The sequence below is a fragment of the Panthera uncia genome, chromosome B4, assembly GCF_023721935.1.
Source record: "Panthera uncia isolate 11264 chromosome B4, Puncia_PCG_1.0, whole genome shotgun sequence".
NCBI classification, from domain to species: Eukaryota; Metazoa; Chordata; class Mammalia; order Carnivora; family Felidae; genus Panthera; species Panthera uncia.
In genome coordinates this window covers 28,540,863-28,556,970 of record NC_064809.1, presented here as the reverse complement: position 1 = coordinate 28,556,970, position 16,108 = coordinate 28,540,863, and the positions used below count along the sequence as shown (strand labels likewise).

Here is a 16,108-nt window from a genome sequence, read left to right as displayed (position 1 = left end):
AACTTTCTAAAGATTATTGTTCAGTCTTTCCAGATCTTTTTTATTGTTCATATTGCTATGTATAGAAAACATAATTACTTGCAGTACAAGAAGCTTTTTAAGTTATTTGCTTAATCATAAGTTATAGTTAACCTAACTCCATTTTATGTGGGATCAAATATTAAAGAATTCTTTAGATCATTTAATTTTATTTACTTTGTTCCTTGTAAAACCAAACTTGAGAATTTATGCCTCTGTTATTTTATGAAAAATTATAATTGTTCTTGGTATTTTGGTAATTAATTTTTAGTTGCAACTGTGCTTAATATAAATACAGTATAAATTTTACCTCCCCACTGTGTCAAATGTATAAGTAGTCTTCAAACATAGTTTTTTTTTTTAAACAGTCTTTTAAGTAACTCCCTTTTTTTTTTTTAAACAGTCTTTTAAGTAACTCCCATTACTGCAGATGTTAGCTTTGCACTAGTGAAAATGATACTGTCCTTGAAATCCTTTTCCTATTTATGTTTACAATAACACATTGTACTTTTTCTTCATAGCACTTACCACACTGTACAATTTATTTTTAAGACTATTGTATTAGTATCTGCTCTCTAGTAGAGTGTAAGCTTTACAATGTTAGGAACTGTGTGTATTTTATTTACAACATTGTGTTCCCAGTGCCAGGCACATGGTTGGCACTCAATAAATATGGACTGAGTTAATGAACAAATTTAATCCTAGATGTTCTGCTCTGTATCTCTAGTTTTTGTTCTCTACCAGCATTTCCCAAACTATCACAGAAGTTCTCCATGAGCTATTAACAGATATTTTCTGAAAAAAAAAAATGATTCTGTGGTCATAAGTTTGGAAGGACTGCATCCCCGTTCTTGAACAACCCCAATTTCCATTAGTATGTTAAGACCTCTCAGAAGTCCTAAAGTTCAAAAAAAAAAAAAAAAAAATCTAAGGTTAGAATCCAGCATTTTGTCTTTTTTAGCTGTCATACTCTTTACTAGACTATTTGAAATTATTGGAACACAGCTGACCTATTTAATGTTGCAAGTAGATGTATTCAAAAATTTCATTGACAGATCTTATCTTCAGTGAATATCTAACTTTCTATATAAATTGTAATTGAAAATTGGATTATCTGTCTTAGGTATTTAGTCCAGGCATTCAATAACTTATTGAATTGAATTCAGAACTCATTCTCATTTATTCATTTGTTACTTGGTTTCACGATTCTACATCTTCCTACTCAAATTAAAAATCTCATTTTCACTTATAATGTGATGTTACTGTAATGTAATTTGTTCTGTTTCCTAGAAATAGATGTATATAGTTTTGGGTTTTAAAAATACTTTCCTAGAAAGCTGCAAGTATATTTTACTCTTGAACTAAACTAACTTAAATGGGGAAGGTTTTACTGAACCAAATAAATTACGTCTTTTACAAATCAACACTGTTTTATAAAATCATTTAGTGAAATGTACTCAAATATTTTTTTGTCCAAAAGTATTATAGGTACATTTTAGAAAATATAGGAAACAAAGTACAAAAGAGCATTTCAAAATTGTACCACTTAGAGATAATTTGTTAACTCTTTGGTGTCTATACTTTGAAACTTTGTGTGTGTGCGTGCATACATGTGTGTGCATATGTGTATATGTGTATACACATACATACATACATACATATTTATTCAGCAAATATTTAAGCACTATGCTTTGTGCCCAGCTCTTGTTTTAGGGTGGCTGTTTAACAGTGACCAGAATAGACAAAAATCCCTGTCTTCATGCTGCTTAGATTGGGGTGGCAGAGGAGGGTGAGGAGAAAGGGGTGACAATAGTAAACGGGTATATGAGATGTCAGAGGATGGTAAGTGCTGTGAAAAAATAAAGCAGGGAAAGGAATAAAAGAATATAGAGATTTGTTTTTTATATATGCTCATCTACTTTTAGACTTTTTTGTGAATGTGCTTATGTTCAATTATATCTTTTTATTTTAAAAAAGATTAATTACTACAAATATCCTGAACATACAGTTTTTACATCTTTTTAAAAGATGTAAAAAGATTTTACAACTTTTTAATAAGTTGTTTTTTTTTCCATATTAAATATTATTCTGAGCCATTTAAAGTCTGCACATATTCCATTTTATAGAATATGGTTTATTATCTACGTAGCAACCAAGGTGATCTTTTAAAACCTTTCAGCCACTATTGCCCTTAGTAAAAGGACAGATCCTTAACATGACCAATGACTGTGCATGATTTGGTGCTAATCCCCCGAGCAGACAGCATCTGTTATTCTCGCTCACTCACCATGCTCCAGCCATAGTGGCCTGTGTTTGGTCCCCTTCCTGTCTTAAAGTCCTCATACATACATGGGGAAAGGGAAAATAGGGATATATAAAGTTATAGCTATATCCCAGTTGTTGAGGAATGCTTTGAAAGACTTAGAACTTAACCATAAGTCTTTTATACTCTACACAGTTAGGGTCCTTCGTACCCTATTCTTCATCTAACTTTTTATTATAAAAATTTTCAAACTTAGAGAAAAGCTGAACAACCTAGATTCCAAACTTGTTAGTTTTGCAGTTTATTTTTTACTCTATAATAAAATGTATCTATAATTGAACCATTCAAAAGTATATTGCACACATTATGACACTACCCCTGTAAGCCATGTATTAGGGGGAAAATATTTTCTTGACTGTTAAAGATAGGAGGAAATTGTGGGAAGTATTTTATTTAAAAAAAAAAAAAAGGTTTTTTAGGGCAGGAAGTATTCACTCTAATATTAATAAATAAAAATTTGGTTTCATAGTTATGGAAAATAGATAAAACCATAAGGAAAAATCTACAGGACACTGTTCAAGCTACAGAGACTATAAATGGTAACTGTTAAGCATATAGAACATTCTTTAGTTTTTCTAATAATAAAAGATACATATTTGCTACCATATGTTGAATAGTATGTTTCATGCATTTTAATCACAATTCCATAAGGTAAGTGCACAATGTACACTTAGAGATAATAAAACATGCTGGGATAAATATCTTGTCTCAAGTCCTAAAGACCTAGAGCTAGTAAACCATGGAGCCAACATTCAGATCCAGAGCACTCTTGGTTGCCAAAGTCCATGTTCTTAACCGGCATACCATATTGCCTATAAAAGTCAAAACATTTTAAGGGTTCTATTTCACACCTGGAAAGTAATTTTCTTTATGGTTCATCTAGAAAAATAAATGAGATAGCCAGGAATATTCTGAAAAAGGAATTATGAGGGAGGAGTTGCTTTACTAGATAATGAAATGTAGTATGAGGCTACACTATTAAAATCAGTTAAATCTGGCATAAGGGACGATTGGATAGAGTAGGAAAAAAGTTTAGGAATACTCCCAAGTGCAAGGGAAATTTATTCTAGGATACAGGCACATTTTTTTTAAGTTTATTTATTTATTTTGAGAGAGAGGTGTGTGTGGAGGGGAGTGGCAGAGAGAGGGAGAGGGCGAGAGAATCCCAAACAGGCTCCTACTGTCAGTGTGGTGCTGGATGCTGGCCTTGATCCCACAAACCATGAGATCATGACCTGAGCTGAAACCAAGAGTCGCGTGTTGAGCTACCCAGGCATCCCAATACTGGCACATTTTTAATCATAAAGAGAATAGATGATTTTATGCATGACATTAGGAAAAGTGGCTTGCCATCGTCTGTCCTTATACAAAAAAAGGAAAAGACCGTATGTCTCATGTTCACCTCCACAAGTGATAATAGATTAACTGTTCTAAATTAGGAACAAAATGCAAATTAAGAGTAATGTGCCTTGCTTCCCCACTCCCTTCTTGAGTTTGGTATAAGTATGCAGGGCAGAGGTCAAAGAAAATTTTTCTCAACATTTAAGGGAATCTGAGAATAGAAAAAGTATACATGTGACTGACTTCCCAGCTGGAGCTTACAGAAGCACCCTGTGTCAATAGATAAGGGCCAGTAGATATGACAACAAACTATACTAAAGTATAAAGATACAATTAGCCAGTAGGGAACCTAAATCAAAGATCAAATTGAATTATAAAAAAGAATTTGTGTACACCCTGGTTTGTGACTATACAATTTATACCTCTTATTAAACATGACAAAACCATAAAGGAAAAAGATTAATAAATTTAACAGAACGTTCTTGCATGGAAAAAATAAAAACAGAAGTCAAATTTAAGGAAAATACTTGGAAAATGTATTACCTGGGGCCAATTTCCTTAATATTAGAAAAGAAATAATCTATTTAAATGTCGAGAAAGAAAAGCACTTTTGAAAATGAGCAAACAGCAGCAAAATTTAAGAAAAAGTTAATCATCCTTATAAAGAAATTAACCTAAAATAACTAGATGGATGATTTTAAAATTTAAAAGTCTCATTAAGATGCTGCAGGCAGTATTTTGTTGGAACCCCATGTGTCCTTTGAGGACTTTCATTTGCAGTGCTTTCACCAAGCCACAAAGCTGTCTTGTATGTAACAGTACAGGAGTGATTTTTGTAGCATTCAGGGAAAAAGGTAGGCACTTAGGTTGTTTCCAGGGTTTTGTTTTGTTTTGTTTTGTAATGTTTTTTCCCTATCAGTTGGTGTCTGGTTAAATAAGTCAGGTACATCCATATAGTAGGACACAAGGCAGCTGTTGCAAAATTGTAGTAGAAGTGTCAGTGTGGAAAGATCTCCAGGATATATCAAGTGAACCAGCGCCCTAGAAATAAAGCTCTGTGTGTTGCATATGAGAATCCTATCTGAATTTTAAATCTTACCTGAATATGAGGACTGGAATTCTCTGTTTTCATACCATTGGAATATTTTTTTGTCCTTAAACTTGTATTTTATATATTTTTTTAAAAATCAGTTTAATGAAACATTTACCAAAATTCAGTGATGATACATGGGCTGGGTGAGAACAGGTATTTTTATGGCGCTGGTGGTATCACAAACTGGTAAAATCTTTCTGTGTGGTGACTAAATCAAAGTTTATTTTTAGTACCTGTTATATGCTATATGCCACACATTATACTAAACATTTCAGGCACATTTATGTTACTTAAACCTCCAACCAACTCTATAAAGTAGATTATTTTTCTCTTTCTGTAGGAAACAGATTTAGAAAACTAAAGTATCTTTCCAGGAGTCACAGACTCTGAAGCCTATGCTTTCAACCCCTGTCCTCACTCCAGTATGATTCAAAAGGGATCTGGAAATTCATAAGGGGTTATAGAGACAAAAGACCAGGTTTGAATGTGTCCATTTCATAAACTAAAAATGGAGATAATAATCTCTTTCTTTTAAAAGATATTAGTTGATGTATATGAAGGTATTTTTCCACATTTATGAAGCATTCTATGAAAAAGGAGATTAGAATAATTTTTTATCCATATCTTTCTTCATACAAATTTAAATGTTTTAACCCTTTTTCTTTGAATTTCATCTATAAAATGCAAACTTTAACAGTTTAGTCAATTTTTTGGAATCTTTTGTATAATTTAACTCAATTTCAGTGTAATACCTTTCTTAAATTGAGAAAGTATACAGTGTATTTAACAAAACCTTGTTTCTTCTTAATATGTTTTTACCACTAACTGTATTGTCAGCATCCTTTCAAAGCTATTAAAATCCTTCTTTTTATTTTTCTTTAATTTTTTTAATGTTTGTTTTTGAGAGAGAGTACGAGTGGGGGAGGGCAGAGAGAGAGGGAGACAGAATCTGAAGCAGGCTCTAGGCTCTGAGCTGTCAGCACAGAGCCCAATGTGGGGCTTGAACCCACAAACCATGAGATCATGACCTGAGCCGAAGTCTGACACTTAACCAACTGAACCACCCATATGCCCCTAAAGTCCTTCTATTTTTAAAGTAAAAACCTCTTCATAAAGTATACGTTCTGTTGGCTATTTTAAAATACATAGACTTACCTATTTTTTCCTCTTTTAGGAACACCATCTTCAGCGGGCTATTTCAGCACAGCAGGTGTATGGCGAGAAGAGGGATAATATGGTCATACCAGTCCCAGAGGCAGAAAGTAATATTGCTTACTATGAGTCTATCTATCCTGGGGAATTTAAGATGCCAAAGCAGCTCATTCACATACAGCGTAAGTAATTACTCTTTTAATAATTATATTTCCTATATTATCTGCTTAACTTGACATGTTTTTACTTTTACCTGTTCAAGGCCTTCTTAGGTATCCATTTCATTGACTGGCATCAGCTTAGAGAGTTACTAGAGCCCATTTTCGACTTGTTTGTTTGTTTGTTTGAGAGAGAAGGCACAAGTAAGAGGGGCAGAGAGAGAGAGAAAATCCCATGGGCAGAGGGAGAGAAGTGGTGTTCACCCAGGGCTCGTGCTCTCCCAATGCAGAGCTTGAACTTACAAACTGTGAGATCATGACCTGAGCCGAAGTCAGATGCTTAACGACTGAGCCACCCAGGAACCACATTTTCAACTTTTAAAATTGAGATTTCTACTTGACAAAAAAAGATGGCATTTTCATCCTACGTTTTTAGTTTCATCTCAACATATGATCTTATGCTACTTTCAGATAATGAATATACCTAAGATGTGGAAATGGTTTTCTTACTATTGAGAAATAGTAATATGAGTAGCCTTAAAGAACTTCTTAGTATAAGTCAGGAATCACCAAACTTTTTCTGTAAAGGGTCAGTATATATCTTAGCCTTTTAGAGTCATTCAGTCTGTCACAACTGTTCAGCTCTACTGTTGAAAGGCAAAATCAACAATAGACAATACATAAACAAATGGGCATAGCTGTGTTTCAATAAAACTTGATTGACAAAAACAGATGGCAACCCAGTATTGGCCCTTGGACCATAGTTTGCCAACCTCTGATCTGTAATTCTATTTACTTTTTAAAATTTGGTGGATTTTGGGGGGTTGTTGTTTTAATTTGAGACAGCTCACGAGCTGGGGAGAGGGGCCCAGGGGGAAGGACAGAGACAGATAGAGGGAATCGTAAACAACCTCAGCGCTGAGCGAGCTCGATCCCACAATCCTGGGATCTCCCTGAGCCGAAATCAGGAGTCCCATTCTCAAATGACTGAGCCACCCAGGCATCCCTAAATTTAGTGTTCTAATTGGTAACTTGTTTCACTTGATAGTGATAAGTTCTTCATTAGCAATAATCCTTTGATAACTATCACATTTGATGATGAACAGCTGAGAGCTTGTAAACTTAAGAGACTTAAATTTCATTTACTCCATCCTCAAGTAGTTGACAACTTAAAAACATAGTTGAAAGTTTATATAGGTAAAATTTGTACAGCTTTCATTGTTATGTTGTTGACTTTTATGATTAAGACATTTTTCCAGCAGAATGTCCAAACATTTTTTTTTCTGTCTAAGCCTTTTTTCAGGACCATATAAATCTGTGTTGTTTTTAGAATAATTATTTAAAATTAATTTTATTTTCCTCATTTAACCTTTCCTCTATCTGATCTAGTTTCTGTCCTAAATTCTAAACATTTATTTTACTATTTCTTAAATGTGAAAAAAAAAAAAAAACACATAGTGTCTGTATTGGCTCTTATCAGTACTATATTAGCATTTGATATTTTTTTTTTAATTTTTCTTAATGTTTCTTTATTTTTGAGAGAGAGACCACATGAGTGGGGAGGGGTAGAGAGAAGGAGACACAGGATCTGAAGCAGGCTCCAGGCTCTGAGCTGCCAGCACAGAGACTGATTAGGGGCTCGAACCCATGAACCGTGAGATCATGACTTGAGCCGAAGTCAAATACTTAATTGATTGAGCCACGCTGGTGCCTTTTAACTTGATGTTAAATCTAACTTGTATGTAACCTTCTTCATTTCCTTTAGGAAAAATAAATATATATTTTTTCCAATTTACTAAAGGTTACTTTGAACCAAATAAGTGGCATGTGCTTTCTTGCCCACTCACATGTTTAGTTACATTTATGGCACAGACATTTTAAACAAATTTGATCAGTATTAGAACCTAAAAATTAGTTCTCTGAAAAATCATGGGAGTTTGAAAGTTATAGATCATCATCAGATCTATATATGTTAACTGGGGCCACATTGTATTCCACAGCCACAGGTAATACTCATATGAATGTATGTGTTTGGGTTAAAGCAGGATTAAGTAAAATAAAATTATATTAATCAATTTACATAAACATTACTATCAGAAAAAAATTTGGAATGCATGTTTTACAAATAGCTCATTGATGACCAAAACCCACAAAACACATTTTAGTGGTAACTAGTGTATTAAATTACGGTCAGAAGAGTCAAAAGGTGCAATATTTATAAAGGAATTGACCTTGCTGTTGTTGTAACCAAGTAATAGCAATAAAATGGCAGCAGAATTGTAGCTTATTTGGGAAGAAACTTTTTTAGTCAGTACAAATTTGAAGTATGTTGTCTCTGGAAAGCTGTATACATTGGAATATCAATCAAGACAGTCTGCTAATTGGTGTTAGCTGCCATTGAATTTCTTTCAACATTTTATTTTGGGTAATTGTAAATTCACAGGATAATACATTAGTGTTAGATACTTCAGTCAAGATACTCAACTATATGGGAATGCAAGCTGCTGCAGCCACTCTGGAAAACAGTATGGAGGTTCCTCAAAAAACTAAAAATAGAACTACCCTACGACTCAGCAATTTCACTTCTAGGCATTTATCCACGGGATACAGGTGTGCTGTTTCGAAGGGACACATGCACCCCCAGGTTTATCGCAGCACTATCAACAATAGCCAAAGTATGGAAAGAGCCCAATGGCTCTTGGATGGATGAAAGGATAAAGAAGATGTGGTATATATATACAATGGAGTATTACTCGGCAATCAAAAAGAATGCAATCTTGCCATTTGCAACTACGTGGATGGAACTGGAGGGTATTATGCTAAGTGAAACTAGTCAGAGAAAGACAAAAATCATATGACTTCACTCATATGAGGACTTTAAGAGACAAAACAGATGACCATAAGGGAAGGGAAACAAAAATACTATAAAAACAGGGAGGGGGACAAAACAGAAGAGATTCATAAATGTGGAGAACAAACTGAAGGTTACTGGAGGGTTTGTGGGAGGGGAGATGGGCTAAATGGGTAAGGGGCACTAAGGAATCTACTCCTGAAATCATTGTTTCACTATATGCTAACTAATTTGGATGTAAATTTAAAAAAATAAAAAAACAAGTTAATAAAAAAAAAAAGATACTCAATTATATCATCCCCACAGGATTCCATGTTGTTACTCCTTTATAGCCAAACCTAGTCCCTGGCAACTGCTAATGTGTTCTCCATCTCTGTAATTATGTTAGTTCATGAATGTAACATAAACAGAATCATGCAGTGTGTGTCCAAACTTTAGAGAGTGGCTTTTTTCACTTAGCATATATATCCTTGGAGTTCTTCCAACTTGTTTCATGAATTATAGTTCTTCCTTCTTATTGGCAAGCAGTAGTCCATAATATGTATGTACCACAATTTGTGTAGCCACTGACCCAATGAAAGACATTTGGGTAGTTTTCAGGTTTTGACTATTATAAATAAAGCTGCTGTGAACATTCATCTGCAGGTTTTTGTGTGAACTCCTGGGATAAATACCTATGAGTGCAGTTGCTGGGTCCATTTTTAGTTTGACAAGAACTTCCACAGTATTTCCCAGAGTATCTGTACCATGTTACATTATCAGCAGCAGTGTATGTGTGATCCAGTTTCTCCTGTATTCTTGTCAGCATTTGGGGTTATCACTTTTTTATTTTAACCATTCTAATAGGTATGCATTGATAGACCTCAGTATACTTTAAATTTGTATTTCACTAAATAGCTAATATGTTAAATACCTTTTCATGTGTTTATTTGCCTTCTATGTATCCTCTTTGATGAAATGATTGTGTTTGTGTTTGCCTGTTTTCTAAGTAGATTGTTTTAACATTGAGTTTGAGGATTGTTTTATTTATATATTCTAGACACAAAGTCTTTGTCATATATGTGATTTAGACATATTTTCTCTCAGTATATAATGTCTTTTCATTCTCTTAACTGAGTCTTGTCACAGAACAAAAGTTTTTAATTTTGATGAGATCAAATTTATCAGTTACATGTAAGTATATGATCAGTTTTGAGTGTGTGAGGTTTAGGTCAAGGGGTTTTTTTTGTTTGTTTGTGCTTTGTTTTGGTTTTATTTCTGGATGTACAATTGCTCCAGCATCATTTATTGAAGAAACCCTCCCTCCTCCATTGAATTGCTTTTGCTTCTTGGCCAAAAATTAAGCATATTGATTTGGATCTGTTTCTGGGTTCTATATTCTATTCCACTGATTTCCATTTATTTCAAGATGGTACCACTGTTTAGATTACTGCAGCTCTATGATAACCTTTGATATCAGGAAGAGTCATTCCTTCTTTATTTTTCTTTTTCAACATTATTTTGGGTATTCTAGGGCCTTCAATAAGCTGGTCTGTATCCACAAAGAAACTTGATAAGATTAGATTAAACCTATAGATCACTATAGGGAGAATTGACATCTTTAATATGTTGAGTCTTCAGTCCATGACCACAGTGTGACTCTGCAAGTATTTAGTTCTTCTTTAATTTCTTTCATTGACGCTTCATAATTTTCATTATACAGATCCTGTACACATTTCTTTATTATTTAAAAATAATTAATGTTTATCTACTTATTTTGAGAGAGAGAGAGAGCATGAGCTGGGAAGGGGCAGAGAAAGAATCCCAAGCAGGCTCCATGCTACCAGCACAGAGACTGACATGGGACTCAAACTCATGAACCGTGAGATCATAACCTGAGCCGAAATCAAGAGTCGATGCTTAACTGAGCCACCCAGGCACCCCAGATCCTGTACACATTTCTTTAGATTTATACCTGAGTGTTTTATTTTCTGTGGAGCAATTGAAAATGGTATAGCATTTTTGATTGGTTTCCACCTGTTCATTGTCAGTATACAGAAATGCAGGTAAAATTGTTTGTCTTATGTACTGTGGCCTTAATTGAAATTGCTTGTTCTAGGAAATGTTTGCAGATTCTTTGGAATTTTCTACATAGAAAATCACACTGTAGTCTGCAAATAGAGACAGTTTTATTTTTCCTTTTCAATCTGTCTTCTCTTTCTTGCATTAGTATAGTGTCTAAAACTTCAATACTGTGTTAAACTATGTGATGAGAGCAGGCATCCTTGCCTTGTTCCTGATCTTAGAAGGAAATAATTAAGTCTTTCACCATTAAGTATTACGTTACCTGCAAGTGTTTTTGTAGTTGCCTTTTATGAGATTGTCATATATGTGATTTGGAAATATTTTTTCTCAGTATATATAATGTGACTTTTCATCCTCTTAACAGAGTCTTCCAAAGAGCAAAAGGTATTTTTCTGAGATCCAGTTTATTAGTTTTACTCTTATGGATCGTGATTTTTACTCCTAGTGTACTGAGAGTTTTTATCATGAATCAGTGTTGAATTTTGTCAAATACTTTTTCTACACCAATGGATAGCATCATTTGATTTTTCTTCTTTAGTCTGTTGATGTGATAAGTTATTGATTTTCAGATATTGAACCATACCTGGAATAAATCCCACTTAGCTGTAGTGTATTTTTTTTTATACCTTGTTGGGTAGAATTTGCTAAAATTTAATTGGGGAGTTTTGCTTCTACGTTCATGAGAGATAATGTTTGTGTATGTGTGTGTGTGTGCCATGTGCACGTGCCCTGTCTTGTTTCTCTTTTTTTTTAATCTTTTTTTTTTTTTTTAATGTTTATTCATTTTTGAGAGAGAGAGAGAGAGAGCACGTAAGTGGGAGGAGGGGCAGAGGGTGGACTGGAGACAGGATCCAAAGGGGTCTCTGCCTGACAGGAGTGAGCCTGGTGCCGGGCTCGAACTCACAAATTGTGAGATCATAACTTAAGCTGAAATCGCACACTCAAACAACTGAGCCACCCAGGCACCCCTGCCTTGTTTGGTTTTGGTATCAGAGTAATAGTGGCTTCAGGGTGCTTGGGTGGCTCAGTCGGTTGGGCGTCCGACTTCTGCTCAGGTCATGACCTCGCGGTCTGTGAGTTCGAGCCCCGCATCGGGCTCTGGGCTGACAGCTAAGAGCCTGGAGCCTGCTAAGGATTCTGTGTCTCCCTCTCTCTCTGCCCCTCCCCCACTCACACTCTGTCTCTTTCTCCTTCAAAAATAAATAAACTTTAAAAAAAAAAAAAAAAGTAATAGTGGCTTCATAAAACAGGTTGGAAAGTATTCTCTCTTACTGTTTTCTGGAAGAAATTGTGTAAGATTTATGTTAATTCTTTAAAACTTGGTATTGGCTTTTAATATAATACAATAAAAATAATTATGGTGTAAATTTCTGCAAAGTTAAAATTGAATTTTGACTACAAGGTGGTCTAGTAAATTACTTATGAAGGGTACGTTACCTTGAACTATATATATGGACTGGTTCATTGTAGTTCCCCTAATTCCTATTTTGTAAAGCTCTTAAGCTAATGTTACACAAATTCTTCTTGGGAGTTGTTTTTTTTTTTTTTTTTTTTTAATTTTTTTTGTTTATTTTTGAGTGAGTGAGCACAAGCGGGGGAGGGGCAGAGAGAGAGAGGGAGACACAGAATTCAGAAGCAGGCTCCAGGCTCTGAGCTGTCAGCACAGAGCCCGACGCAGGGCTCAAACTCACAGACTGCAAGATCATGACCTGAGCCGAAGTTGGACGCTTAACCAACTGAGGCACCCAGGTGCCCTATTTCTTGGGAGTTTTTCAGGTGATAGATAATTAGTATTCCCTAAAAAAAGCAACGGTCAAACATGTTTGAGAATGATTACATACTGTATTCCCCTATCATAATGTATAGTATCATTTTTATAGGCTCTGGGAGTCTTGTGGCTAAAAAAAAAAAAAAAAAGCTTCTTTTAACGCACCATTTTCCAATTGTGTGTTTGTTACATGTTCTGTTAACATTTCTTTGAACTTTAGTTTGGAAAAGTTCATCTCTGTCCTTGTCTTTGACTGGCTTAGGGAAGAAATCAGAATTTTCTCCCTTTTTCCCTAGTGGGAGCTCTGAAGGAAAAAAACCAATGCTAAAACCATTATCCACTTCAGTCTTTAGGTACTCTGTAAGGTATTTCACTGAGTGTTGGCTACTCAGCATCTCTTGATCCAAATATCATGTAATGTTGTTTCTCTTTTGATTAGTGACCTGTAAAGTTTCTGGATTACACAGCTAGGACTTCTTTCCTATTTATACTGGAAGAAAGGAAACAAAACAGTCTGACCAGAATGAATAGACAGGAACAACTCTCTCTCCCCCTTCCTTTTGCACTTGGGTCTTAAGACTCTCCTGTTAATCCTGAAAGGAAACTTTTTTTTTTTTTTAAACCTTATTTTAGAGAGCACAAGTGTAAGCAGGGAGAGGGTCAAAGGGGGAGAGGGATGGGGGAATCTTAAAACAGGCTCCATGCTCAGGGCAGAGCCCAGTGCAGGGCTTGATCTTACTATCCTGGGATCATAACCTGAGCTGAAATCAAGAGTTGGCTACTCAACCAACTGAGCCACCCAGGCACCCCAAGGAAACCTGTTTTTAAAGAGCAATCTTAATGTACATTTATATAAGTATATATGTGTATACTTAGGTATATATATTTATAGCTCTGTCCACTGGAAAAACCAAGAAGCAAGATTAAAGCAATGGAAAAATTAAGAATAACATGAATTATAAAGCATTGAAAAATGTAGGAATTCGTGAATCCATACTGATGATAAAAAATGGTGAAGAGTCGTCTCCTGCTTTTGTAATATAAAGCCAAAAGCTGAATGGTACACTGTGAAGAGAGTGCTAGAGTTACAAAGTCATTTTGCAGTTAATCATGATCAAGATTGAATCATGTAAGAATCATCAGTGTGTTCTCAATAGAAGAGGAAATTTTGAAAAGGAGAATATTTGCATGGTCTTAAGCTCTCCCTACAAATTGCTTATTACTTACAAGAGGGGGAAAAAAACAAACAGTAGTTATGCAGTGGAATAATTGGGTAATTTCTTGACTGATGAAAATTATCATCACTTATGAGGAACAGATGAACACTGTGTGTGCCTCTAGATGTGATACACTGAGAAGGACTAAGACAGTTGAGTATTGCAGTATGCCATCAGAGAGTGCATAGTCTAATCACAATGGGAATAATGAGAAGAAAGGTTCTGGGGAGAGGTGTGTATTCTCAAAAATATTAGTGTGTAAAAGACAAAGACTATGAAAATGTTCCAGATTAAAGGAAGCCAAAGAGACAGTAACAAAAATAATACCTGATCCTAGACTGGTCCTGTGCTGGATCAGCTGGCAAAATTGGAATATAGGCAGGAAATTAAATTGTTGTATGAGTGTAAATTTATGAGGTTGATGACTATACTGTGATTATATAAAAGAATCTAAGGAAATACACTCTGAAGTGTTTAGCAGTAAAGAGCAATTGTGAATGTTACTTACCCTCCAATGTCCCCCAAAATAAAGTATGTATGTATATATCGATATAAAATAGAGAATGCATGCAAATGATAATAAAATTTAACAGGTGAATCTGGGAAAGGATATGCAGGTATTCCTTATACTCTTTTCATTTTGCAATTTTTGTAGGTGTGAATTTCTATATGAAAAGGTTTTTTTAAAATAGATCTTTGTTGAACCTACTTTCTAAAGTACCTCTCAGCATGGATGTATCCTGTCTTTATGCCCTGATTCTGAAAGATTGCATTTTCTCCTTCCTTTGCCTACCTCCCCATCCCCCTGCAACACTCCATCTTCCCCCATTATTCTTCTGATACTATGTTCTAACATATAAAATCCATAAAATCAACCACAGAACTTTATCAAAAAGGATTTTGTATCTGTGATTTAAATCTTTCAAATCTGGGATTCTCTATTCATTCTCCTCAAGTACATTCTGGAAGTGACTCTAAGCTCTGTTTACTTAGAAATATAAAGAAGTTGAAGACTTCGATGATCTAGTTAGCCAATGATAGCTTTGTCTTCTTAGGTCTAAGGCAAAGATGTCAAATACTACCACACCATAGTAAATATCACTATTAACAATATTTTCTCCTGCTCAGCATTTATTTTAAGAACTTTGCAAGTTTATATTACCAATCATTGAGGGTTAGTGCTTGAGTTGAAACCCATTTACCATTCCTGGTCTGACAAATGTCTCCTGAACCTTGGATGGTGTGCCTTCTTTTCAATCAGGGATTACATTCTGTTTCTAATCCACAATTTGTGCCATTTGATGGACCCAAATATCCTTTCACTATTTGCCTCTTGTAGTTTTATTTTTTTATTACTATTTTTTTTTTAAGTTTATTTCTTTGGAGAGAGAGAAAGAGAATGGGCGTGCACATGCAAACGGGAGAGGAGCAGAGACAGACAGAGAGAGAGAGAGGGAGAAAGAGAATCCCAAGCAGGCTGTACACCCATCGTGGAGCCCAATGCAGGGCTCGGTTCACAACCATGGTATCATGACCTGAGCTAAAATTAAGAGTTGGACACTTAAACCAACTGAGCCACCCAGGCGCCCCTGCCTCTTATATTTTTAAAATGCTGTTTAGTGTTATGGTCTGAGTTATATATGCCATTTGTTATATAAACATTTATATACATTTCATCTCTATTACTTGACTCTAAGCATGAGACTGTGGTTTGTACTACTTTGTATTTCCTTTAAAAATAATCAATTTATATGTACTATTATGTTCTTGCTTAGATTTCTTTACTGCATTTTCTCCTCCATCTGTGTATTTTGTTTAACCATATACATATCTGGGTTTATCCCTATCAAAATATTTTAAAAGGAGTCAGCCTCTACAATATGGTTCCTGTTTTTAAGCAATTACTGGCTAGCTAGGTCTCATTTTAATTGACAACTTAATTACAAGATGCAATCCATTTGCCTGTTTCTCTACAGACCCTATTTTCTATTTTGAACAAACTCAGTAACATGGCCCAGAAAGTTTGAAGATACTCCTATTTTTAGGACCATGATAAATACATTATATCTTTATCAGCTGCAGTTGAGCTAGCATTTGGAAGGGACAGGTTTGGCTGAAGCCAA

The 16,108-nt window shown here is 34.9% G+C and overlaps 1 protein-coding gene across 7 annotated transcripts in view; it reads left to right on the top strand.

The window, feature by feature from the left end:
* EPC1 (enhancer of polycomb homolog 1) overlaps positions 1-16,108 on the top strand; it is a 94,352-nt gene that overhangs the window by 56,626 nt on the left and 21,618 nt on the right. For all 7 annotated transcript variants that reach the window (XM_049624797.1, XM_049624793.1, XM_049624796.1 and 4 more), the window contains one exon: positions 5,950-6,109. In XM_049624797.1, coding sequence (XP_049480754.1) covers positions 5,950-6,109 — 160 coding nt within the window. The remainder of the gene's footprint in view (positions 1-5,949; positions 6,110-16,108) is intronic.